The following is a 27570-nucleotide window of genomic DNA, read 5'->3' as shown; positions in this document are numbered from 1 at the left end:
GGGATCTGCGCTCGCCCCCCTCCCCCCTCCCACTACGGGTCGCGGCTGGGGGCGTCCCGGCGGCGGGGACGCGGCTCCCCCTCCCTCGCCCCAGCGCTCCGATCCAAGATGGCGGCGCTGAGCAGCGGCAGCAGCGCGGAGGGGGCCTCGCTCTTCAACGGGGACATGGAGCCCGAGCCGCCGCCGCCCGTGCTCGGCGCCTGCTACCCGGCGGGCGGCGCCGGCAGCGGCGACCCGGCCATCCCGGAGGAGGTGAGGCCACACGGCGGCCGCGGCGGCCGCCCCCCGCCGCCCGCCGCGCCCCCGCCCCCTCCGGCCGGCCCGCACCCGGGGGCCGGCGGCCGGGGCGGCGGCGCGGGGCTCGCCGGGGCCCCGCGGGGCAGGGTGAGGCGCGGGGCCGGCGGCGGCGGCGGGGATCTCCGCTCCGGGGAGGCCCCGGCCTCCTCCCCCCTCCGGCGGCGGGGGCGCCGCTCGCCCCGGCCGCCGCCGGTGATGCAGCGCCGGGGCGGGGAGGCTCCGCGCCCCGCCGCGGCCTCGCTCCCTCCCGCCGCGCACCCCCCGGCAGCGCCCGGGGCCCGGGCCCGCTCTCTCCCGGGGGCGGCCCGTGCCGCCGTGAGGAGGCGGCGCCCCCGGGCCCGCGGGGGCCGGGGCTTCCCCCGCCCCGCCGCGCTCCGGCTGGGGAGCGGTGCTGGGCACGGCCGGGCCGCGGGCAAGCCCCGCTCCCGGCCCGGCTGTCACGCCCGCTGTTACTTGGCGGCTGCGGCCGGCGCAGCCTTTGTGCGGGGCTTTTGTCACCGGCTTCCCCCGGCGGTTTTGAAACGCTCGAAATATGTTTTAGAAACGGAATTGGGTACGGTTCCTTTTGTGGATGTTGGCCTGGCTCGCCCCTTCTGCACGAGGAGTCTGAGGAAATGTTAACGGGCAGGGCGCTCTGCAGGCACGGAGGATGTCAGGCCTCTGGTTTGTGTCTCTCTTACATACTTCCTGTGTTTTGGGGTATATTACTTAACTTCCCAATCCCACGGAGAGCGAGCGGTACTACCTGTTTTGCTAGGGTTAAAGTGTAAGTTGCGAACGCTTCCGAAATGTTTTCAGAAGGTGGAATAAAATGGGCTGTAACGACGCAAGGTATTTTGCAGATTCGAATACTCTAGGCGTCAAAGTCGGAACGAGTTGCCAAGTGCCATGCATCGAGTCTGTTCTGGAGGTAAATACAGATGCCAGAAGCTCTGCCGCCTTCTCGTTCCGAGCGTTAGTTGCCGAAGGTTATTTCAGCTCAGCTCTCCCGAGCGTGTCTGCGTAATCGGTACAGGACCTCTCATCTGTGAGCAGAGTCTTGTGGCCCCCCCCGCGAAGTGCCGAGCCCGCCAGGTAACGGCTCCACGCTGCACTGGGGGGAGAGCCTCCAGCAGGTAAAATGAGCTGGCTTTGATCATCAGCTCGCAGAGGGGTCCAGTTTGTCTCCCAGCTCACCAGAAAAAGACTATCTTTTCATCCGTTTTAGTTATTAATAGCATAGTGGATTATAGTGGAATTAATGAGTTGAGAAGTTTGACAAGAGCTCATGCTGGGTAGATGGCCGGGAAGGAGAAATAGGGAAGGAGTCTGCCCCTATCGATGCTCGTGAGAGGTGAGATTGATTCCCTCATCTTAAGGAGCTACTGGCTTACTTGCTGAAGGAAGGCAAAACTCAGCAGCATACACATATTTTACACCTAACCAGCGGGGTGATTAAATGCTTTGAGTAATGCAGGTCCGGTCTTAACTTCTCTGAGCAAGGAGAAACTCTCAACTGGTTGAGAAACCTAAATACCTAAAGAGTGGGGTTTAAAAAATGTTTTCTTACAGCAGCAAAATGAGGTTAAAAAGCTTCTTGCTGACTTTTATCGCCCAGATCATGCTGGTGCAACTGTGCATGGAACTGAGTTTCTCAGTTATTTCTGCCACAAAAACCCACATCTCTGTGGAATCATTTCAATAGCTGGTTTATATTCTGGCCCTAGAAACAGTACTGTCAATACAGCTGAGTTGGGTAAATAAACTGGAGTGCGAGGGAGAGGAGAGGGGAAACACAGTGGCAGGAGGCAAGATTTTTTTTTTTTTTTTTTTTAAAATCAGTTTTCGTACCAAGGGGGGCTGTTTCTGTAACTGCCATAAGTCACTTCAAAAATGTTTTAGCCTGTGTCAGTCATTAGGTTTGAGTCCAAATGCTAAATTACATAGTGTAGCTTCCCGCCCTACCCCCCCCCCCCCCGAATATCTTGCATCTCTATATGAGAGCAGGGGACAGAGAGCAGCAGTCTGGTGTCTGGAACACCTGCCAAACAGAGAGGTTGATATGTCACAAGTACGGGTGTATATATTCAAGGTTAGGAAGTGTGTGGGGGTGTTCCTGTATTATTTAAAAGCAAATTTATTATACATTGGAAATACTGAAACATACAGGTCTAAGGCAGAGCTGGTGCTAGAATTTTTATTTTCTGATGTGGTTTTGTTCTTTAGTTAGCTAGTTCTTCCTCAAGTCCTAAGTAATTAAATTTTGTTTACTGTATAAGTACACCTATTACTTCATCTAAACCTGTACTTTTAATAAAGGTCAAGACCAAAAAATTGCTGATACAGTTAAAATGGAAACTATCCTTAATAAAAAAACAAGCCACCCTAAAGTGTAATGCAAATTCAAAGTGACATAAGTCAGAAAAATACTGAAGTGCCTCTAACTGACTCATGGCTCTAATGTAAGTACATGTTCTAGTGTTTTGTTTCATTCCTTCAAGACAATGTAAATCTAAGCTTTAAAAGTAATCTTGCTGTGGAAGCCAGTCAAGGAGCATAACCTCACTTATTTTGAGGAGATGCCTATAAAGGTTTTAGTTCCCTATCATCTTTCGGGATCTGCCATCCCGATTTCCAGAAGGAAAACCTTCAGTTCTATACTCAGTTTCTGGTTTTAAAAGAGGGGTGGACAACAAGAATCTCTGACAGACCTTGAAGTAGTCTTACGCAAACTTGTAAGTTGGAGCCCTCTGGTAAAGGAGGTATTCTGTATCAAGATTGTAATCGGGTGCTTCTGTGTTGGTTCAGACTACATCAGTGTCACGAATGCAAGGGTTGGGGTTTTGAAAAACAAGTTTAAGCCATGTTGTTCAACTCATGGCCCGTTTTTAATCATGAATTTAGTTCTTCAGAAGTTGCCTCAGTAGCCTAACTGCTGATGCTAAGAATCTTCTAATAATGAAGTCATTACACAAGAGTATAATAATTGCTAAAACATTTTTTTTCTGTATTACAGTTCAAGATTAATAAGACTAGCTGCACATATGCTCATATAGTACATTTAGTAAATAGGTACTTCTTGGAGGCATAAGGATTTGAAAAGGTTAGGGGCAAGTGAATTGAGCAGAAATTTTCCTCTCCCGCTCACCGTTCAGTTGGTGGTATTGGGAGGCCTAGGATGATGGCTGGAGTCCGGAGGCACGTAGGTTGGCTTCTTCCCCAGGACGAATTCTTGGGACAAGAGATTGTTTGGATGGAAGGTTTTCAGAGTATTACACGGTTGTTGATATAGTAAGGAGTGTGTGACAGCTGGGAGGAAAGGCTCTGTTCTTGTTGCTAGAGATTATTTACACCAATATTAAATAATTCAAATGGGATTTTCTGTACTCAGAGCTTTGTGCCCTGAACTGCTCTTTGGAAGATGAAAATGACTTTGAAGGTTTTGAAGTGAGGGCCTGAGCTGTTGGATGAACATCGTTTTCTAGGCTGTAATGCTGGAATTTATCCTGCATGAATATTAGTTCTATATTTAGAACCATAATCTTATAAAACAGATTTAAGAAGAAGAATAAAATGCATAGAATGAAAAGGCGCCTCTAACCTTATAATATGAAGTAAGTGGTGGGTGTTCATAAAGTAACATAGGTACACCAAGAAAAACTGGGGTTGTTTTTGTTGCAATAACACGTAGGGAACCTGTCATGCTGGGAATTAGAATAACTTTCCTTTTAAGTTTCTATTTCTCTGAAGAGCTTACAATTAAACGTGCTACTTATTTGGAAAGTTGAAACGACATAAGCATTTTTTTACTTCATTGCTTTTGTAGTTTTGGGAATACGATTTGTGTTGAGTCTCAATTATGTTTCATTACGTTTGCGTTCAGTGATTGAGCTAACTTTATAGTCTGCGAATGACATCCTACTTAATTGTAAGGACAAGTTAAACTTTAGCTACAAGACGCTTCATATCCAGCTAATATTCTGCAGGACTATGTCTCAAAATATAAGTGAAATAATTCTTCTGTCTTGCATAGCACAGGAAAGGCCTTAGCTGAATACTATGTCTGACTTCGGGCCACAGCTTCAAAAAATACATGGTCTAGCTGAGGAGAGTCTAGAGAAGAATAATAACAGCGATCTGAAGTCTGGAAGGTCAGAGCTTTGAGAAAAGCAAAAAACCCTGAGGTTGTTTAAAAAAGAAATGGAAATTGTCAAATCTGATGCAAAGAGTGCAAGTAACTTGTTCTCCAGGCTTGTGGTGATTACTGCCAGAAGTAGTGAGTTTAAATGGTAGCAGAGGAGATGGTTTCATGTTACTATTAGACCTTTTTCTTTATGGCTAGGCATAGTGAAGTATGAAAATAGACTTTCTTAACTTATTTATAAAATGTTGATTAATAGATTCTGTCACCTCCACAGGCAAACGTATGTCAGGATTGATGGGGGAAAGTTGATCCAGGTGTAGAAAAGACAATGACTTTGATAACCTCTCATCTTTTTTTCCTTAGGCTTTTTATGATTTATTTGTAGCCAGGTAAATTGAACATTAGAACACAACCTTGAAATACTTGAGTTTAGTGGGGATATTAAAGAAATTCCTGTTCATGATGGTTTTTCCCAAAAGGCAGTAGAATTAACAGCTCTGTCCTGTGGTAGCTTGTTTGACACAAAACTTGCTTAATAGAGTCATAGCTGCTTCTGAAAAGTTTTGATGTCTCAGGAGGCTTGTTCCTTGTCTCCACGGATATCCACAAACTGGTTGGATACAAAGTGTTTGGTACTGAGTTTTTTGTTAATGTATGTTGTTACTTAAGCCACTAATGCTATTCCCACTTGTATTTTGTTGTAGTTGTTAAAGCTGTTCTAATAATATCCTTCTTGACATTTGTTTAGCCAGGAAAGGCAGTTGTTTTGTTGCATGTAGTTAAAAATACTGTAGACCAAAGGAGATTTGTCTTTTTTTATGGCAATATCTTTTGATGGTAGCTATTTTTTAAAACAAACTAGAAAAAAAAAAAACCCTAATTTCCTTAAAGCTCGAATATTCCACTTAGATTTGTTACAAAATAACAAAACAATAGTTCAATTTCATTAATTATTGTATCTATAGAAAATTTAACTGCATGAAAAATTTTGGAGGTAATTTCAATTAGAAGGAAATATAATTTTATTTGTACTTCCAAGGGGAACAAAAGAAGGCTTCAAATGAGCATGAAATCACTAATTCTCTTCCAATCCAGCCTTACATAGGAGCGACTTCAGACTTAAGAGTTTTTTTGGCGACGCTTTTTGGCCAAGCATGAGTTTTATGTAAGTTTTATTTTCAGTTTGAACAACTCGCTTTTGAAGGGCAATGTAATGTACAATATAGTAGGAATGGTCTGTCATAACTGCGGTCCCTACCGGTTGATGCTGTTTCCTATCACTGCACTTACACTGAAGTCAATGAAGCGGGGCTCTGCCACCCAAAGAGGGAGGTTTTGCTGTTTCCTGTACCTGCGCCTGGCTGCTTGGCCAGATCTACTCCCTTGTGCCAACTTAATACCATGTAGGTCCTTTCCTAACTTGATTCAACTCACTAATGCTGAAGAAAATTGGCATGGCTTTTGCTGGATTTGTTTTCTGCAGGCTTAGTGAACTGAATCTCCTCAATGTGGTGCCCAGTGAGCTCCAAAACTCTTGCGAGGTAGGAGATGGAAGGAATGTGGTTAGGGAGAGTAGGGATACTATGGCGGATTATCAAATTTTTTTCCCTCCTTTTTGTTTTTTTTAAAGATCATCTTTGTCTCATAGAACTGCACTGGCCTTAATGTTTTATATTTGAATGAGAAGTCTTGTTCATCTGAGGCTTCCTTAGCTGGACTTGCCAGGTTTAGATCCCGACACTAGATCTTTGTGGTCTTGAGCTTACACATGCTAGGCTGTAGCAATCCTGGTCTCTCTGGATTACTTTGGAGCATACCTTTCACAGAAATATGGTTACATGCCATAGTTTTGCCAGTGTGCCAAGGACATGAAGGTCCTCTATGAGTTTCTTGTACAGTAAGTATACTTTTCCAACAGCTTTGACCACGTGAGAGTTCTAGGTACAATATTTAGTTTTTTGAGGTGTGAGGTGGTTTTTGTAATTTTCAACTGTTCACACATCTCTGTGTGTGAACACAGCTACTTTCTCACAGCTAATGCAGGATACAGAAGTCAGTATGCAATATGTGTGTTTCTTTGCTTCAGCTTTTTTATTCCAGTTGCTCTTGAGCTTTTTGGGTGTACAATGGAGTCCTCTTAATCTTCCCTCCTGTGCACAGCTTCTTTCCAAAATGATGAAATACGTATTTATGCAACTGTTTTCCTCTTCTGTGACCAGTACTGAAGTTAAACAAGGCTGCTTGATGCAGAATTACATGTCTTTTCTTCTTTTTTTCCTGTTTAAACACCTTGCTGCAAATGTTTGTCTTGTTACTCCACCTTTTTAGCATTTGTGTGTTTTGAAGGAGCTGCAACAGTGCCTTTCTTTATTCTGTTTCTGATGACTTTTTATGAATGTGGACCCTAGCAAAAAAAGAGCGAAACAGGCAAAGGTCTCATTTTTAACCATTCCCATTGTCCAAAGGTGCCATCAGTTCAGGCAGGAGTTTTCAGGGAACAGTGCTGCCAGCCGTCGTCCCGCCATGACACTCCCGACCAACATGAATGTTAAAGATCGGAAAACAGAACCTGCGCTCTTTTCAAAATGGAGCTTGTTGTGCTGTGGTGCAGTGCAGGTATAGTGCTCAGTATCAAATGAATTCTCCGCAATATCAGTATTGAATTAAGGAGATCATGGGAGTGTGTTTGGGCACTGAAGGAAGCTTTTATTTTTCTGAGGTTCTGATCAAGTGAAGTATTTTTGTGGGTTCTCCCAGTATACCTGCACAAAATTTAGTATGAAAAGGCAATTAAATTTCTACATGAAGGGTACCAACTTTCTTTAAAATCTGAGGCAAGCAAATAAGGTTGTTAACGAACAAAATGTACTTACTGTTTAAAAACATGTTGTGTAACTAAGTGGCTAGGAATTTTCTTTTTTTAAATTTTGCTAAAAGGGGGATACCAGCTCTAATATCTTCACCTGTTATGTAGTGAGGCCCCATAAACAGCATAGTCATTAGTAAAGCTGTTGTTAAATGCACTTATAAGTAGTAAATACTTTTCAAATGCAGTTACATTGTGTTCAGTCAACATTTTCTGACATTTGGAGCACAGACTTTTAAATTTTTTTTTTTTTTACTTTATCTCAGATAAAGGGATTATTTTGAGGGTTGGCATTTCTGAAGTCTGAGTAGTGTGCCTAGTTTTTTTTATCTCTCTAGTACTAGTTATTCAGTAATGGTGTTTGAAAAGCACTATAAAATCAACATGAAATAAAATACATCATTCTGACTAAGAAGTTGGTAGTATCTAGGTGTTTGGAACTGGATGTTTGTATATTGGTGCCTCAATCTTTGAACTGGTTTTGTAAATTTATTCATTAAATCTCAATAGGTCAAACATTCTCTCTAATTAATTGTAAGTAATGTAGACTTAAATGTGAGTCTTTAGCATCATCTGAGGTAGCTTTCAGAAAGGATGTCTATAAGCATTCTCATAATTTTGCTAGAATACAGTTTGTAAGTGCTAATAAAGTCTCTTGTGACATTTTTAAGCTTATGTAAGCTTATGGTTGAAAACTGATGTAACTTTTTCCAGTCTCTAGAATGAGTAGTTACAGGTTGTAAGTCTTGCAGCAGGTTTTATGTACTAAATAGTTCTCCAATTTGATCAGCTGAAGTTTGACTGAGTCAAATGAAAATATCTTTTTCAGTGGGGTTTGGTTTTGGGTTGGGTTTTTTTTTCCCCAGTTTTCTAAACTAGATGATTGTTTTCAACATCCTGCCATGGTAGCTGATGTATCTTGGTTTTGATTTTTTTTTTTTCTTTAAACTCTCCTAAGTCCACAATAAGTGGCAAGGAGCCAGTTCTGCCTTTTATATTATTTCATTTTTCATGTTGGTACTAGGGTTACTAAGACAGCATGGTCTGCTGAGTAGAACATAGAATTCTATTTAGGAGAATGTGGTTTCTGTGGCAGTTTCTATTTGTGACTGTTTTCTGTGATTGGGAGCAAATTACTTGTGTGTTACAAATAAAAAAAACAAGTGCATTTGCTCTGTTTCAGGTTTTGAGACCTGTTTGTGATAAAAGTGGGATACCTTAGTAACTTTATTGGATCGTAGATATTTCTGACTAAACAGAATATATTTGTACTTGACTAACAATTCCATCTGTCTCTTGCATTTTCTAACTGGTTGGTAGAAAACGCATGCACAGTGTAGTAATAGTTTAGTGGTGGAATATTGCAAAGTGTATAACAAATTATTTTATAGATTGATAACACGAACTTTTAAAGAGGTGCTGATTATCTTTTCTGCATAGTCTAATTAATTGCGTGCTCTGGCAAGGAGAGAGCAGAATAAGTTCTGTAGTTTAGGCGAGACTGAGTTTATTTGTTTTGTCACTTTAATTAATGTGACCCAAGCTGTGTAAGAGCTCTGCTTGACTAGCGTTTGCTTCTTATAAGCAATTATTGTAATTAGCTGGTTGGCTGCTTGCTTTCCATCACAAATATGACTTGTCTTCAGCTTAAGGTGTGCAGAGTAATAGTCTGGTGTATGCATGATAGTCTTTTTTTCAATTTCACCACTGTATGGATTTAACACTTGTTGAGAATCTGTGGTAGTTACCTCTCTAAAGCAAAATTGCATTCTTAAATAAGTTAGGAAGTCTGGATAGGTTTTTTTCTTCTTTTTTTTTTTTTTTTTTTTAAACCTGCGACAGTCTAGGGAGAAGTTGTTAAATTCATAAATGTAAATACAGTGAATTGTACCAGAACTTGATCTGTGCGTGATCCTCATGACTACTGCATTAGTACCAAAGTGGATAAAAGCGACTAGTAGTAATGCAACACAAAAGCCTCGAGGAATGTGGAATTAAAGATTTAGTTAGATCAAAGAAAGCCGTGCAACTGGTGGTTAATGATTTAAATGAAGGATACAGACACTTCTTATTTTTCACACTCTGGTGTCCTACTGTGGTAGAAAACATTTGTTAACTTTCCTTTTTATAGTGCTTGGAGGCAAATTCTACTTAGCAGCAAGCAGCAAAGATGGCAGGTGATGGAAAAAGTGGGGGAATGAAAGAGAATTGAAACTTAAACAGGAAGGCTGCTGCTTTATGGTAGCCTGAATCCATCTCACTGTGGGCTGTAGAGAGGAAAGGTGACTTTTTGCACCAGCTCAGGTGGTCACTGGGTCCTTTGCCAAGCTGTTTCAGCACCCTAGACTGGCGGAAAACTAACTTTGCCAAAGAGAACAATTTTCTGCTTGTTCAGCATACTGAAATGGTTCAGCCAAAGGTTTAAGTTTTTGCGAAAGAGTAAGAAAGGGACCAGGGCTAAAAAGCCAAGGACAATATGGTAATTGCACCCACCTTCTCGGTTGGCATAAGCTGCAAAGCAGCCACTGCCTAAGGCTCATGGTGACTTTGTTCTTATAGAGAAACTGCTTGCTTATGTTACAAGGGTAGACTTTATTGAGCTTTATCCCTTACAATTTATCATTGTCTTTAAAAAATATTTTTAAACACTTATAAGAAGTAAGGAATATTTGAAGTCTGAATTCCTTTTGTTAAAGAGGAGGCAACTTAAGAGGCAAAGGCCTGACAGACTGAAAGGCTATTCTGCTTTAAGAGTAGAGCTGAATGATGAGCATTTCAATTTGCATTTAGAATTAAACAAAGGAAAAGACATAAATTGCTCTCAGTTGCAACTGATGGTTTGCAAATAAATGAGAGATGCAAGAGTATTAAGTAAAAACTAAGTGTTAGTAATACTGGGATTTTGTGTGGTGGAAATCCTCTGGTAAAGAAAGCAAGTCTTTACTGAATGTGTTTGTCTTAGAATTGCAGCGTTAGTCTTGCACTTATTTTTCTAGTAGTTTCTGCTGCTAACTCCGGAAAGACCATACTCTGATACTTGAGTGTTAACTTGATCAGATGTTTCCTAGTTTTTTGGAGTAGGGAGGGAGTTGTTGGGTGTTTGGTTTTCATGGGGTTTTTTTTGCTTAGTGGGAACAGTGTCACAACAGATACAGTTGAAAACCTGCATTACTGCTTATCAGGGGTTAAGAATTGGCCTTTCCTTCCTAAAAAAGTTACCCGTTAAATGGAAAATAGTTTTAATCTTGAAGCCTTTTTAATATTTTACTAACTGCTATGCTTACAGCAGATGCCTGCTGATCACATTACTGTATTAGCTGACCTAGTTATGATCCTAGTCATCAGACAGGATGGTGCAAAAATGTTGTACCACTTCTTGAACATACTATTATACATCTTCACCAAGGCCATTCTTCATCAGTCTAGAAGGATATGTTCATAGACTTTTGTAGGAAAAGAGATACCAGATCCTTTTTCTCTTGGCTGCAGTAATTTCTGTAGATATTGTTGTCCATAACTTATTTACTGTTCTGTGATTGTAAATTTTACCAGACTCGTTCTGAACTGTCTAGCTAGCCAACAATGAAAATACACTGTCAAAGTTCGTATCTCAGATGTTGTAAAGGAGCTGCGGTAAAAATGATTGACCAACATTAATAAAAAGTTGGGGAAGATAAACTAGGGAAGGCAGCTTCAATGTTGACGTTCATATCGCTTGTGTAAACTCATACGTGAAACCCATTGTGAACTGGTTTTCAATTCAGTACAGTTTTTCAGCAGTTAGTATTTCTCATACTTTTTTTAATAAAAAGTTTAACTACACCATTGAAAATGTGGTAAGCATGAAGAGCCAGCAGAGAGTAGGAAAAATGTAAAAATTAACACCGTGGATGTGCAAGTTGAGAGAAGCTTCCACTGAGAGATGGAGAAGAGCTAGAGCCTGAAGTATAGGAAGAAGGAAAGGACTATCCTTTCCATTGTATGTGCATGTTCCAGCAGATAATTGCAGAAAATGAAAAGCAAGCTTTGTAAGAGGCAAGAAGAGGACTAACACCATACAAGGTTGATAAGGGGCAAAAAGTATCTCAGGAAAATATATCAAAATGTGAGGAAGAGATAACAGTGATTTTCAGCAAAGAAACTGGGAAAATGCAAACTCTGCATCTTGACATGTGAATGCTGAGGTGGGGTGCTGAGTTATTAACCCCATGCATATGTCCTCTTGCCTCTCTTTCACTCTAATGCTTCACTTTCAAGTTAGTTAAGACATTAGTCCAGCTAAGAATGATCTCATACACGACAGCTTTCTAAAGCATTTTCTGACAAAGTGGATCCTAGCTCAGTGGACCAAACAATTCAATTGGTTCTGTAAGAAGCCTTAAGGGACTGATTAGAATAGTATTGGATAGTATTGATGATTTTGCCCTCCTTATAAAACAGTTTCCAAATCAAACGCTCAATTATTTATTTTTTTTAAATTACCTAGTTGGTTCAGTCAAAGTATTCTCCATCATCACCAAGTGTGATAATCCAAACGCAGGACACACTGTGTCTGGACAAATAATGGCTGTGGTTTTTTTTCTTTACGGAATAGGTTTGAACTCTCAGGTGTCTTCTGCCAAATGTGAATCGTAGAGCATAAAGTTGGGATGTGCTGCAAGTACTGTTGCCAGGTGCAAAAAGTGTAAAAGATAGTTTGCTTTGTGCTGTCTCAGGCACTGTATTTTGACAAACAGCAAAGGATGCAAAAATAACTGTGTGGCTTATAGCCTTGCATTTGTGGAGCCATAGTCTTCCCTGAATAGAATAGATTTAGGCTTCTACTGTATCTGACTTGCCTCTGGCTTGAAATAGGTCATCATCTTTATTACATTGCAAGGGAGTGCTTATTTGCAAAATTAATGCACAATTATCTACAATAGGCAGATACAAGTTGATACATTCCAGTATATCTGGAATATTTCCAGTCTTCTGGCTGCCTGTGTCCACGTTAGCCGGCGTCAGCTTCCTTGTGTCAGCAGCACTAAAAGGAGAATCAAATCTAATCTCTTGTGATAGAGAATAACCTTAACCTAATGCCACCAGGTAGGACAGGAAAATTTATGTGAGGCTTTTTTTGGAAAAATGATAAGGTTATCCAAGCTGTAAAGGATTCATTACTTTTTTGTGGAACTACAATAAAACAGTGTGTCTCAAGTAACCATGCTGCTTCCTGCGGGAAGGGACTGGACTTGAATGTGAGCAGTACTAGATGCATTGCAGATTTACTTCAGAATACATTAAGATTTCTAGCAATTGTCTCTTAGGCTGGCATCCATTTTTGTATTTCTGCAGGATAGTTGGCAGTTGTGGCTTTATGGTTTCCTACAGGCATGGAGTTTCATAAGTGGAGTGGAGTGCTTGTAAGAGTAAAAAAAAAAAAAAAAAAGGTCTGTTCTTTCTTAATGACCAGCAGGCTTCTGCAGTTTTCTTTTATTTCCAGAAAAAGTGTGAATAAAGTGTGGATAAAGGGATTGCTGTGAGATCTTGAGGAAGGAATGGTATTAGTGTGTATCCATTTAGCTTGAAAGACTTGTTTTTATTCTGTTGTCTAGGAACAAGCTCTTCGGTCCAGAACTGATTGCTAAAAGGATTCTCTATTTCATGTTTTTGCTGTCTCTGTCATTAGGTGGTTCTTTGCTGCTGTCCTGGAATGTCTGTGCTTATGGGGAATGAGACACTTAATAAAATCCTAGGCAATTTCTGTATCCTTAAGTTGTATTTGGACAGTTGAAAGAAACTCGTATGTCTGCGAGTGCTTCTGAATGCAAGAGATGTAATTCTTAAGAACCTAGTGTTTCAGGTTTTTTCTACAGAGATGATGGGGATGTGTCTTGGCTTGGCTCAAAGTCTGTAAGGCTGGGCTGGTGCACATGGTGCAAACTTAGCTGAGATGAGTTATCTGAACAAGCAAGTCTTGTGAGGAGAAAAGACAGGCTGAAGTTGCTGGCCCTGCTGGCTGTGTAAGTGCAACAGGTATGGTGTATTTTTTGTGAGGCAGAAGCTGTGGGTACTGTGGTGTGCAGAAGCAGACGTTTTTGAGTCACATGAGGCCACTTGCACAGAGCACCAGTTCTGAATTCCAGTTAGGAAAAGGCTCAAGTTCCTTCAATTGAATTGAAGTAGTCATAGATCCTGCATAGTAGGATGCAATATAGTTGCACAGGGGTTGATTGTCAAGGAGCTAACTAGTTAAGGGATACTCTACACCACAAAAAAAGGTGTATAAGCATATTCACTGATACGGGAAGCCAGAAGGTAAGTTTTCTGTAAGTAAAGATAAGTAGAAGTTGCCACTTAAAGGGAAATTTTGAAGCTTGGAAATTTGCCATGGCGTACGTGTTCTTGTGTGTACTTGATTAGGCATAGAATATGCTAGTCAGTACTAGACTTGTGAAAATTTTTTCAGCTTGTCAGAAGACTTTTGATGAATATGGCACACGAAATAGGTTTTTCATTTCTGTGAGCAACAAGTAATGATTTGTTGCTATGGTTGACTTTGATAAATTTCCTTCTGCCTTCAGCATACTTTTAACTGTGTGAATAGCCTTTCTAAGATGATAGAAATCCATATTAAGTTTGCCTGTAAGATTCACTTGTGGAAAGGCTCTTGGTTTAGTGCAGATGTATAGTAGGTAATTCAGGCCACTGTTTTCAGCTCCTCTGAGCAATGTTGTCTTCCACTAGACTTTAACTTGAGCTTCTTCAGGTGAAGACATTTTCGCCATAGCCTGGCAGCTGGCAGTAAGTTTCAAAATTTTTTATTTTCTTCATTAGTCAGTTTTTGTTCTTGTCATGATATTAACTTAGCAGGAAGATTTCTGCCCTCATTAGGGGCTGGGTGATTCTCTTGCCAACATCTACTAAATAACACTTCCGTCATGCATATTGCTGTTGCTCAGTTATATTTGTTATTCTATATCTTTACTGTAAGAGAAGAGAGAAGCAAGGTTGTGGTTATGGCACAAGATTGAAAATAACATAAGCAAGGAAGTTATTCATTCTCAATCTTCAAAAAAAGTATTTAGAAACTCATCTGACAGGGGTTCATTCTACTCGGCACTGGTAAGGCCACACCTGGAGTGCAGTGTCCAGTTCTGGGCTCCCCAGTACAAGAAAGATATGGCCATACCTGAGAGACTCCAGTGAGGGGCCAAAAAAATGATTAAAGATTGGTGAAAGGAAGATGGAGCCAGGCTTTTTTCAGTGGTGCCCAGTGCCAGGACCAGAGGCAGTGGGCACAAACTGAAACACAGGAGGTTCCCTGCCAACATCAGGAAGCACTTTTTTTACGGTGAGGGTGACTGAGCACTGGCACAGGTTGCCCAGGGAGGCTCTGGAGTCTCCATCCTTGGAGATATTCAGAAGCAGTCTGGACATGGTCCTGGGCAACCTGCTTGAGCAGGCGGTTGGACTAGATGAACTCCAGAGGTCCCTTCCAACCTCAACCCTTCTGTGATTCTGTGTTACTTTGTCAGTGAAGCATCTTCCCTCCCCACCTCCCCCATCGCCAGGCATTTAAGTATAGTAAATTGCTGATATTGGTTGTGGTACAGTACATATTGAGGAAAGCGTTTTGGTGGGTAAAATTGCCAGAACCACCAAATAGTAGAAGTTGCATTAAGTACTAGTGAAACCTGTTTCTGAAGATAATCCTGAGATGATTCCTTAGTTTGCCAAGAATTTTCTGTATACACACCCAGGTTAACAGCATCTTACCAGTTACACACTAATAAAACATCCTAAACTCTTACATTGAACAGGTTAATTGAGATAGTGTTGATTCAAGCTTGTTGTTTTCACCAACCGTACAACTAGTTCTTGCCATCCTGGGAAAAACTAGCAAAATACAGAAATCTTTCTCTTTGCTGCTGGTTGGCAGTCCTAGCTTCAACGTGATAAATTGATTACAAGTTGAGAGGCAAGCTGACTTCCAAAGTTGCCTCAAGGGAATTTACATACCGAATACTTGAACAGCACACTCTGTTTGGTGTCCCCTCACTCTTTGTAGTTTGGATTGGTTGTTTCTGAGCAAACTGTTTTTGCTTGACTGTAGCTTCTTGATGAAATCTTTGTTCTAGTATCTGTTCTAAAACTTGGGCTAGAAGTGAATAGATTATTAGTTTACTTTAGGGAATTACTGGCAAATAACTGATGTCTAGAATTAGAAGGGGTAAATAAGGTGGTGTTCAAAATGCGAGTTCTGTATCTTTGTGAACATCTCAAGTTAGGTAGTAAAACTTGTTTTGATCCAGCTTGGATTGCATCCTATTATTGGTGCCTACTTTAGAATATGAAGTTATTTGCATCCTCTTTTTAAAGAGGTAGGTTGTCACAGTTTGTAAATCCAGACCTGGTCTTGAGGCTGTATATATTATAATCTGTGAAATAGGTAAGAGTTAAACTGAAAAAGATAATGGGAATCTTTAAAATCCACTTGGAAGAAGCACTGTGTATATTATCTTAATTTCTTCTGTCCTGGGTCCAATAACTCTGATGTAATAATTTTTTGCTTATAAATAGTCTGAGTAACAGTACTGATGAAGAAGAGATTCTCCTTTTCCTCCTTCTTCCCCCACTATACATTTCTGACTTTGGACTAAAGTAGCTTCTTAAATCGGTGTAGCATTATTACTTTAAATGTTTGGGCTTGTCCTTCACTGCCTTTTAGGTATAAATTAGGATTTGTAACACCGTTCATCTACAATAGTCTCAAAGTCCTAAAGTTGACTATTTCAAGGTGTTGTGAAGAATGGGTAACAATCTGAGTTGTTTCATAGTACAGTGCCATAAGTTTTCTCTGTGCACTAGAGGTAGATGTCTTTTCCATATCATGTCCAAGGTCTGTAAGAAAACTTGGAGGGTAGACAGAGTATAGAAGGTGCTCTTTCAGATCAAGACACCCTATTCCCATGCAAACAGAACACTAGGTCTAGGTTTTGTGAATGTTGTTTACACAGATTACTTAAAGTTTGATAGAACTCCTTCACTAAACTTTGTAGTACAGTATTTTCCTTGCAAGACTTTGCAACGCAATTTCTGCTTAATATGGTTTTGATAAACACGAAAAATAAACTGTTCTTAAAAGTTGTTTATTCAGTGGTTTCTGAATTTTAACCCCAAACTTAGTTTTTCTCTGTTTATCTCAGAAGCAAGCTGTGTTTAACTGACAGTGGATGAACAGGATAGCTTTGTTCACTCTTTCACTGATAATTAAAATACTGTTATTACGGACTTCGGTTATTAAATATCAAGAAAATTGAACTTGTTTGTTTTAGGACAGATTCTCTAGGCTCCTTTTGATTATAAATTTTTTTAATTTTCTGTTTTAGGTGTGGAATATCAAACAGATGATCAAATTAACACAAGAACATATAGAGGCACTGCTAGACAAATTTGGAGGAGAGCATAACCCGCCATCAATATATTTAGAGGTAAGTTTACATTCAAATGAATGTGGTTAGATTAACAGTGTGTTATCTTAATCTTATATGAAGTGTCTTATGTTAAAGCTGAGAATACCTGTAGTAAAAGAGAATATTCTCCTTGTGTATTAGAAACTTAACTCTTTCCCTGGAGATAGAAAGGAACTCTGTGGGATTCCTGATACGCATCAGTAGGGGAAGATTGGTGGCATGGTGTAATAGTTATGTTGGTGCAACTGAAATATAAAGCATTCTTTTTAGGTGCGGTGCGGGGGGATGATTGTGTGTGTATAGTAGAAAAAGGTATGTTCTGTTGTTAAAAGCAAATAGATACACATGAAAACATCTTATAAGACTAACATTGCCTTCAAAGCAGTTGACTTCACTTTTTTTCCTTTTTGAAAAATAATAATGTAGAATCCAAGAAATGGTATTAGTAGAAGGGAACTTCTTAAAGAAATACTTAAAATTGTAGGATGGAGTAATATTTTTTTTTAATCTGTGTTTAATTTGTAAACTAACTACAAAATTAAATTTCTGTACTCTTTCATCACTCCAGATTCATAAAGTTGCTTTGCTGTAGGGCCATTAAGGGCATAAAAAAGGACTGCATGCATAAGTTACATCTATTAGGATTGAATGGGTATCACTTGCTCCAAACCCTGCCCTTTTCTTGGTTCTCTGAGGTATTGAAATAACTGGAGGTCAACCAGACTTCTTTTGTAGTCTTTTTAATTGTAATTGCTACCTAAAGGCACTGGGTAATTACAAGTAAAGATCTCATTATTTGAGGTACTTCTAGCTTTTATCTTAATATGTCAGAGCAGGGCACTAGCTTGATTATACAAATGTTGACATAACATCCTTAACAGTTAAGGTCAAATGAGGCCTTCTATAGTTGCTTTACTTGTTGCTAATGTGAAACGGGAGTATTGAATAAGTGCTAATCACTATTTTAACCACTCAATGGTATATAAACACACCTATGTTTTCACATGAACCGGTTCATTCCATATGTCTGGATCTAATATTGCCACATGTATGTTGGTTTCAGTAGATTGTGTATCAAATTGCAATAATAATGAGCTTAATCTGTACTAAGTCTGGATTTCAGGTAGTGAAATTGTTAGTTCATTACAGCCATTTTTCACTTGCTTGTATCTAAATTAAAACTGAAATCCCTACACTGGAAGCTTTTTGATTATTCTGTGGTTCATTGCTAGGGAAGAGGGCATTTGCCGTTGCAAATATGTAGTAGGAAATTATTACGATAGTGTAAAGAGTATGGTAAGTCTGAAATAGTTGGTGACTACAAACCATGAAGCTTAAAGTAGATTTGCAAGTTCAATGGTTCCATGTGCTGCTGAGATGAAACTGCAACTCTGGCTCATCAGCATGGTAGGGAACCCCTGCAAGACTGAGCAGGGTGTTCCTCTGCTGCAGGGAGTTCTACTGGATCATGAAGCTGGTCTTGTGACAAGTAGTACTGGTACTCACTAGGGAATAGTAAGCCATTGGGAGGAAGGTGGAAGTGACTGGGATTCTGCTTTTTCATTTGAATTATCCCATGAGACAGCAAGTCCTGTGAAAAGAGCCCACCGTCCTTGAAACGAAACGCCTTGCTTTTCCTAGGTCTTTGCTATGTGGTTCCTCCGCTTCCTTTGTGCAGGTACTTGCTGTACCAGTAGTGGCTAAGCCACTTCCAATCACTAACCCGGAAGGAGAATATTCTGGTTTTGTTGGATTAGTTTGACATCCAGTTAGTAGACTGAACTTAGTCATGATGAAGTCCGGTGAGCCCCAAAGCTGTGGTTAAGGTTAAGGAAGGGGAAGAGCTTGCAGCTGTGAGCCAAGAACCTAGAAAATGATGTGAGAGAGAAGAGGAATTTCTCTTTGGATGGTCATTAGCTTAGATTAGATCACCCACAGATGGACTGATTGAAGTAAATATGATTAAACACTGCAAACCTGTCATTTGTTTAGTGTGTAGATTTTCTGTGGTAGAAATAAAGTGTTGAGGGAAAGAAGAAGAAGAAATACATTACAGAGTACCCGATACAGTCAGAAGCAAGATGACTGTCAACCCTTGACTGTTCATTTCAACCCAGCAGCAGTTGTCTGGTGCATCCTTTCTGAGCATTTCCCACCTTTTTGGCTGCTTTTGCCTTGGTCAAGAACAGGGGTTGCTTTCTATTGTCAAGAGTCTACTTCGCAGCAGTTTATCTAAATATAATCTGTCACTGCTAGAGCTAATGTTTTGACTTTCTGTATTCTTCCACCTGTCAGAAAGAGCCAGAACAACCCTGGTTGCAGCATGAAAGGACAAAGCTCTATGTAGAAAGCTCTGAATATAGTATGATAATGTATGGAAGAATACACTTGCTTCTAGGAAATGCGGAACTAACAAAATACAGTACTTCTGATATGAATAAAAAGAACAGGAGAGTATGTAGAATACACATGGGTAGCTTAAGTGGTTCAATAGATAACTCATCTGTCTGACTTCCATTAGAAATAGCAAACTCCCTATGTACAGAGCCGTTGTGTGATATTGGGCCTGTTGCTCAGTTTGTACCTGGGCATCATCACTGACTTCTGCGCATGACCTCTCTTTCCCCGCCAGGCTTTCACGTTTAGGCTATGTCTAGGTCTTGATGTAGGTTTGTGTACTATCTTCAAAGTGCTTGAACAGGAAGGTAATGTAACTTACACTCTGTCCATCCTGTTCCGACTATTATATTTTGATTGTTTTGCTGAAGTCTGATTTCTGGCTGTAAAGTGCAATATTACCCTGCTTTTACCCATAATCTGTATGGGTAGTTTTGCTACTCTGTAACTTGGATGGCATCACCATTCCCATAAAATGTGGGCCACTCCTGAGGAATTGTATAGATTATGCCTGTTGATCATCTCTTGAGTGCTATCAGCAAGTATGTTGTCTGCTTCTCTTAGTAAAAGTTGGAATTAGCCAAAGCTAATTGCTAGATAAGTACCTGCAAATGAGCACTTTTGCTTTCATCCATATTGCCTTTCACTGTTGTAAACATCTGGTTTGTTACTGTAATGCTTTCTGCAAAACCATGGCTTTTTGTATACCTGTGAAAAGCTTGACAGCTATCCATCCATCTTCTGGTGTATAGAGTTTCAGTACAATATGATTTATTTGGTTCTTTTGTACTCCTGTCTGGCTTTATACCCTTCATTTCTTATGGAGCTTACTAACTGCTCACGTTCCCAGAACTTGGAGCACCCAGTATGCTGGCTCCTGGCCTGTGTTGGAGCTGCCTCTGCAGACCTGTCAAGTAAAGCTGTGGTTGAACCTGGTGACAAAACTGCATTTCAATTAAATGTGGAGAGGAAGGGGCTGTGGGAGCAGAAATGCGCATAGGAAAGCTGAAGAATTGAACAAGAACATTAATTCTGAAAATTGAGCATTCAGAGGATGTAGTAAAATTATTTGTGCATTGAATATAAAACATACACCTCATTTAAAAATAAAAAGGAATTTATGCCTTAGTTACAGTTACAAGGAAAAAGAAGCTAAGAAGCTTTTTTCTGTGCTCATCTGAGAGTAAGAAGACAAAACGGTTTGGTGGTTTGGTTTTTTTTTTTTTGTGGCAGACTTTTTTTTTTTTATTCTGGTTGGGGTCAATGTGTTTTACATCAAAAGAACTCTAAAACTGACAGCTATTGTTGACCCATCATTTCAGGATTCATCAACTGTGAAAGAGGAATGGGTTTCTTGAAATATCAAAAGTGATTGGCCTGTGCTATTGAATTTGGCACACATTTAATTATTCCTGCAAGAGGCGGTACTCAGATTCAGGGGTATCTCCCTGCCTTGATCCATCACTCCTCAGTGACGGTCTTAAAGAAGTAGCTGTAGAGCATGGAGAGTAGGACCTGCAAGCCTGGGCGGGCTACCTTGTGTGCGGCTGCCCAGGAGTGCAAAAGGTAGCATCAAGCTGGAGGACAGTGGGTGGCTTGTCTCCCTCCTCTCGGCATGAAAGTAGGGGCTGAGGAAAGAGACCAGAGCTGCAGAGAGACTTCCAAGTGTGTGCATGAGGTACAGGGGTAGGAAACAAAATGAGCAGAAGAAAGAAAAGAACATTTGTCATTAACTGCACAATTTTCTTCTGATTGTTATAATTAGTAATAGCTTTGGGAATTTTATCAATGTTCTCTAATAAGATTACAAGAAAAACTTTTCTGTTTGTTCCAGCTGGAAGAAATAATAAATGTAGTAAACAATGGCTGTATTAAAATCTAAAAATGGCTTGTAGCTAAAATTCTTTCTTAGGTAATCCTAGCTCTTAACTTCTTCCATCCCCTGTCTGTGAGCATGCATCTCAGATCTAACAAACCCCTAGAAATCACTGTCAAATATTTGAAATAACTGCTTGACTCGGAAGATTTAGAAATATCACTAATAGCATTTTTCTTTTCTTCTGGAAAAGAGGCTGCAGGAGCTCCTCAGTAGGTTTTACCACACTTTGTGGAAGCACTCTGTATCACAGCAGCTGAAAACATCAATGATTTTTGTCTTCCCACATAATTTCTTAGTGCGTTATATCTGTCCTTGAAGTGCTGTTTCCCAAAATACACAGTTTGTGATTCACTGTGGAAAAACCCTTTTCTTAAGGGTTTGTCTAAGCATTGTAAATATTGGAAATCTTTACTGCAAAGAAGGCTAATATTATGATACTGGGAAAAGCTGGGATTCAGTTAGCAAAAATGGTTAAAATATGCAGTTGTGTATTGTTCTACAATGGCCATCAATATTTTTTTTTTTTATTGTCTCTACCAACAAAATACTGATGAAAAGGACAACCTAAGTTAGGGAAAGGAGAATAAAGATCTGTGCATTTCAACTTGGCATTGGCAACAAATGCTGTTTACAAACTGAAATGGGTTGTACAGGTCCAGACTGGCCAAAAGCAGTCAGCTCAAACTTAGAGAGATGTGCTTAAACGACTTAATCAGATTTGTTAGCCTTTGTAGACTCTTAATGACTCTTCAGGGAGGCCTTACCTATTTAAACTTCCAAAATGCATTGTGTGTCCTTCTTGCCTTGTAGTTATGTGTACAATATTATCTACAACAACTTCATCTGTGAGAACTTAATTGAACAGTATTAGCGCATTCGCATGTAAATAGTTCTTCGTGTGGTGTGGAGTTGCATCCTGGACCTGTAGGTTACTTCAGTTAATAGTACAAGAGTAAGCAGCCTGCATTTTTTTTATTCAGACTCCACACAAAATAAAACAGTATACAAATGCACAGATGGAATGATAGTGGTATCAAAACAAAGTTTTAAAACTCAGTCAGCTTTCTAGTATTGTGTTGAAGGAATCATCCTCTTTCCTACTCCTACTCTGGAAGCAATTTAACATGAGAATCATGGGGGTAGAGGTATGTTTGTCCCCAGCTACCGTGATGGGTTTTTTTCCTAGCTTTCTCTCTTCCTGGGCTATTAAAGGTATTTTATTCAGAGGCCTTGCTGTTGCCATTTTTGAGAGTTTGGTTGTGGAATCTCAGGAGAGTATTTCATTCCTTATTCCTGTATATCTGAAGAATCCACTCAGGAGGTCAAATTAATTAATTAATTAAAGAAGATTACCTCTTTGCTGATCTAAAGTGTGCTTATTGCAACAGCAGGCAGATATAGTCTGAAATGGATCTTAGTGCTGAATCTCAGGTTGTTTCAGAGTGTTTGTGGGATTCCAGGAAAATGCTAACTCTGGGTACAGGCACTGGGAAACGTGGTGGTTCTCTGGGAAATTCAAATTAATTTTTACCAGGCTCCTAACAGATGCTGATCAAATATGTTGGACCAAAACTGGAGTGTCTAAAGTTAGACTAAGTACAGATTTAGGAGTCTTACTAAATGAAGAAATCCTGACGTACGTTACTGTCTATCTTCAGCTCCCATTTAACTTAGTGGGATTTGCATTTGATCAACAGCCTAAAAGGTCAGACATCTTTTAAATAGAAACACAATCTCAGTTTCAAAGACCAGGAAACTGTAGTTTAGGCTTTTAAGAGTCTTGCAATGTGTGGATATTGTCTAAAATTGATTGAGGGAGGGAGAGACCATGGTAAAACCAGTTGGTCTGCTTGAGTTTAGACTGGGCTTCTAACCAGATGTGGTAGGGGGCAGGGAGACAGAGAAACTGTATTTTGCTACTTGGTTTTGTGCCAGATTAATTTTTTTAAAAATATTTAACTTACTGCTTTTTGTTTCCTTAGATGTTATTACTAGAATGTATAGCCTGGTTATGGCCCAAGAAAGCAAATTTCAAATATAATGTAAATACATAATACAAAAATATGCATATTTTTTGAGAAATTACTATGTCGTCATCTTGTCAACAGAACTCTGTTGGCACGTCTGTGTAACATCATGCAAATTCTGTTGACTTCTGAGGTCAGTTTTTATTTTGTTGATAGGTTGCAACATTTTAAGAAGTAACTTTAACTCTGCTGCTCCAGAGTGAGCGGGCCTTTATACATTTTACTTAGCTTAAGCCTCAGGAGTATTCTCACATGTATGAGACACTATTATATGATATGCATATATGCTGATATGCAATGTAATTAGAATTTAACTTTTTGTTCTATTTTAGATAGCCATAGAATTGTGTGTAGATTGATAAGGTGTGCCAATTCAAATCTAACAGTCAGCTTTTCAAATATATATTTTCCTTTAACTTTGTGAAATACTGTAAATTCACATTAAACTGGGAGCCTTGGAGTGATACAGCAAATAAATTTGTTGAGGAGAACATATATTATTAAAGATGGTCTATTTTTGGCAACTAATAAACAAGCTGGAGGAGTTGAACAACAGAAGCCTCATGACAAGAAGCAGCACAACAACACAGACGAATGCAGCATCTTGCACGTGGGGCAAGGTAGCTGCCCACCAGTGCAGGCAGCTGGCTGGGTAGCGGCTCTGCTGGAAAAGGACTGGGGAGTGCTGGTAAGCAACACGCTGAGCTGTCAGTAACCCACCCTCACGGTAAGAGCAGCAAACTGCAGACTGGGCTGCCTTGGCCAGCGCGTAGCCAGCATGAAGAGGGACCCATCTACTCACTGCTTGTGTGACTGCATTGGGGTGATGGTTAGCATGGAGACGAGAAAGCTAAGGAGGAATCTGGAGGCTCTTACAACCTAAAGAGAGGGCCAGACTCTTTTCAGACGCGCACAGCAAAAGGGGAAGAGACAACGTCACAGATAGCATCGAGTGAATTTCATAAGAGAAAATTCTTCATCATGAGAGTGGTTTTTGAGCCCTGGAACTGGTTGCCCAGAGGTTGCGGAGTCTCCATCGTTCAAGATTTTCAAAACTTGCTTTGGCAAGGCCCTGAGCAACCTGATTGAACGTAAAAATTAGCTCTGTGTTAAACAAGTGTTTGGACTAGATGACTTCCAGGGATACCTTTCAACCTTTTTTTTTTTTTTTGTCCTTCTTTTCCTCCTGTGATTCTATAGCAAGCTGAACACAAGATTTGTATTTTCTTGTAGAACATTACTCACTTCTTAATGGGAATATGTAAACTGAATGGATTTTATTCTAAATTTCATAAACTTTTCCTTCTGAAATGCCTTTAAAATCCTTAATTTAATGAATTGCTTGAATGTTCAGCTTAATCTTCATGCTGTAGATGCTTACAAACTTAATTTTAAATTTTTTGTTTGTTTTTTGGAAAACAATGTTAGAAATCAACCTTATAGTTGACCCAGAGGGCCTTGACTGACTTGAAGGTTTGTGTAGCTGTTGATGCCTGTCTGCTAATATGACGTGCTGCTACAGGTCTTTGTTGTAGATAGGCCAACTTTGCAGCATAATCTTTCGTTTAGGTAGAAATACTTGCCGTAGGTCAGCTTTGCTGTTGTAATAGTCTTGCAATTTAACTTCATGGGATAATTCTATGTTTTGACTTGGGCTGTTGGCTGTGTAAGGTCTATGGGTGCTAGTCATCAGCTGAAACCAATGTCTTGCCAAAGTACTTTTATTTTATTAGAGCTATTCTGTTGCCGCTGCATGTACTGTTGCTCCTTCTGTACAATAAGTATTTTTTTTAAAAGAGAAAAATGTATTTAAAGTCTACTGATGCATTTCTAGTTCCATTATGTCTTATTACGGGATCTTCTGCTATGACACTGAGTAACAGTATAGTACTTGAGAGCTTTTGTCTCCATAAGAGAGTTTTTGATGCAGAATTTAATGGTATAGAACCCAAAGCCAGCAGCAGCTCCAAGCTTTCCATGCTCATTGTTTATTCTCTTAAGATAAATAATTTGACTTTGAGTTTGCATTAGTGACAGATTAAGCTGCCAGTATAAACATTGTAGGATTGAGTATTTTGAGAGATGTGTATAATCTTGTAAAGGAACTAAGCCCACAAGTATCCAGAAGCAATGCAATGTTGCATGTGTTCAAATAATATTTTGCAATCTTAATGAGAAAAGGAAGTAAGTAAGTAGAAAAGTATTGGTGAAATGGTAACAGTTTATGATTCTTAATTTTTGTTTACTGAAAATAATTCTTGACACATGGAGCTTTCATTGGAATTTACATGTAAATTTGATCCTGGAAGTAGGAGACGGACACTTGTGTTACTGTACAGCCAAAAAATGCCATTATTTATAGTTGGGTAACCTTTCATTTTACTTTTGACAGTAGAGTTGGGCTAGAGTGAAAATGATTTGGTTTTAAGTCTCTGAGTTTGGGGTGTATTTGTGACATCTTCAGTTTTTAAAAGAAATAGTAAGTAGTTCTCAGTTTCCTGCAACTTAAGTCTATTTATTAAAAATGGAACCCATAAAATTTAGAATTTGAAATTGTGATGTTCACCACCATTCTTTAAAATGCTTTTTCTTTCTTAGTCCTCACTGTCAAATTATCCTTCTCTTTGTTAACGCTGTGGGGTGATGACACAAATTTTGAACATAGGTCCATCCTGGGGGATGCTAAACCTTCATAAAAAGGGAGGGACCAACCATTGTTTACTCGACAAAACAAGCCTGGAGTAGGTGAACCTGCACATACAGCCCAGATACTTAAATTAATAGTAAAATGTAGTATTTGTGGCAGCACTACTGAATGCTGGTTATTTTTTCCCTTAACTTCAGTTTTTTTTTTTCCACATTTAGACCCCGCAGACTTTTTGGTCAGTTCAATTCTCCTGTAGCTTTTAACTAGCAGCACATTATGCACAGAAAACTTGAGGAAAGCAAATGAAAAAAAAAAAAAAAAGAAAAAAAAAGTCTCTTTCCCTAATAAATATCCTTTGTGGCATTGAAAATTTATGCAGCTTGGCATAGATCTTGGTCTTGCTGGAGAACTAAGTAGAAAATTCTGTTCCCTATTGCTTAGAAGTTAGGTTTGTAAGATCTTTGTTTATTCTTGTCTGTAAAGGTCTAACATGTCCTTGATTAACACTGACATGCTTATGTAGCATGAAACATGCATTCCTTAACTGATTCAGATTTTTTAAGATACTCTGTATTAATTTATATGCTGAAGAAATAATTGTTATTTGGATACAAATCAAAATTTTCTTGTTATCAAGACAAAGAAAGTTGATGGAAACAAACTTTAAACAAAAATATATACCGATTACATATTTGTATTATAGAGCTTGGCAATAATGTTGAACTTGGCTATGTTTAATAAAAACTTACTGGGCAAATTTAATGTTACTGAATTTTTTGTTTGTTTAAGAAACTTGGTCAGTGTGTAATCAGGTTTTACATAAACTTGGTGGAAAATTAAATTGATCTCATACAGATGCTAAAAAATTCTTTCAAAGGATCACTTTTACATGTTTATGGATGACTTTGTAACAGGGCAAACTTAGTTGTGTTCTAACTGAAATAAAGTTTTTTGTACTATCTGGTATGAAAGGATAGTGCCAGAGGTGAAGGATGGTGAACAATGAGCTGGGTGAGTTGTCAGATACAGATGGTAATAAGCAGATTTCAGCTTTCTCTTAATTATTGCATTAGATGTATTTAGCTGTCACTCCAACAGAATGATAAATTTAGCTGTAGCACAGTAATTCGGCAATGCAGCTGACAATATTTGTTAAAGATTGCTGTCTTCTTTAAAGTAGAGTTTTGAATTAGACTATTTAGTGCAGGTGCTTTGAAACTGTGACTTATGGTTTCTTTTATCCACTTATACATTTAATCTATTAAAAATTAGTTGTTGGTTCAGAAGTTTTAACATAATGAATTGAAAACCGTTTCTTCTTTGTGTTCTACTGAAAAATTTGACCAGACCATTTTGTTCATATTCATGGGAAATTTGAGTTAGTTTAGAATGGGTTTTGGTTTGTGTTCATTCTGAATTTAGATTTCTGTTTTTGTCTGAGGCTACTACATCATTAAAACAGCTGCTCTTCCGTCACAGGCCTATGAAGAGTACACCAGCAAACTAGATGCTCTACAGCAGAGAGAACAGCAGTTATTGGAATCCATGGGGAACGGAACGGATTTCTCTGTCTCCAGTTCGGCTTCAACAGACACAGTTGCATCATCTTCCTCCTCTAGCCTCTCTGTAGCACCTTCATCCCTTTCAGTTTATCAAAACCCTGCTGATATGTCACGGAATAACCCTAAGTCTCCACAGAAGCCTATTGTTAGAGTCTTCCTGCCCAACAAGCAAAGGACTGTGGTGAGTCAGTTTCTATTCACATACTTGTAACCTCAGTATTTCCTGTATCTCTCTCCCTCTGTATGCAAAAGTTATTAATTTAGGAGCTGAAAAAATACCTGTCTGGATGTCAGAGACGTGGCACAATCACTGTTTG

At 39.6% G+C, this 27570-nt stretch overlaps 1 protein-coding gene across 2 annotated transcripts in view; it reads left to right on the top strand.

The window, feature by feature from the left end:
* The first annotated feature begins 200 nt into the window (after nt 1–200).
* The window catches only part of BRAF (B-Raf proto-oncogene, serine/threonine kinase), a 78654-nt gene continuing 51284 nt past the window's right edge, over nt 201–27570 (top strand). For both annotated transcript variants that reach the window (XM_075705868.1, XM_075705860.1), the window contains exons 1-3: nt 201–252; nt 16658–16759; nt 27171–27434. In XM_075705868.1, coding sequence (XP_075561983.1) covers nt 16676–16759; nt 27171–27434 — 348 coding nt within the window. In that variant the 5' untranslated portion in view covers nt 201–252; nt 16658–16675. The remainder of the gene's footprint in view (nt 253–16657; nt 16760–27170; nt 27435–27570) is intronic.

Source organism: Pelecanus crispus, chromosome 1 (genome assembly GCF_030463565.1).
Source record: "Pelecanus crispus isolate bPelCri1 chromosome 1, bPelCri1.pri, whole genome shotgun sequence".
Taxonomy (NCBI): domain Eukaryota; kingdom Metazoa; phylum Chordata; class Aves; order Pelecaniformes; family Pelecanidae; genus Pelecanus; species Pelecanus crispus.
This window is presented reverse-complemented; position numbering and strand designations above follow the sequence as displayed.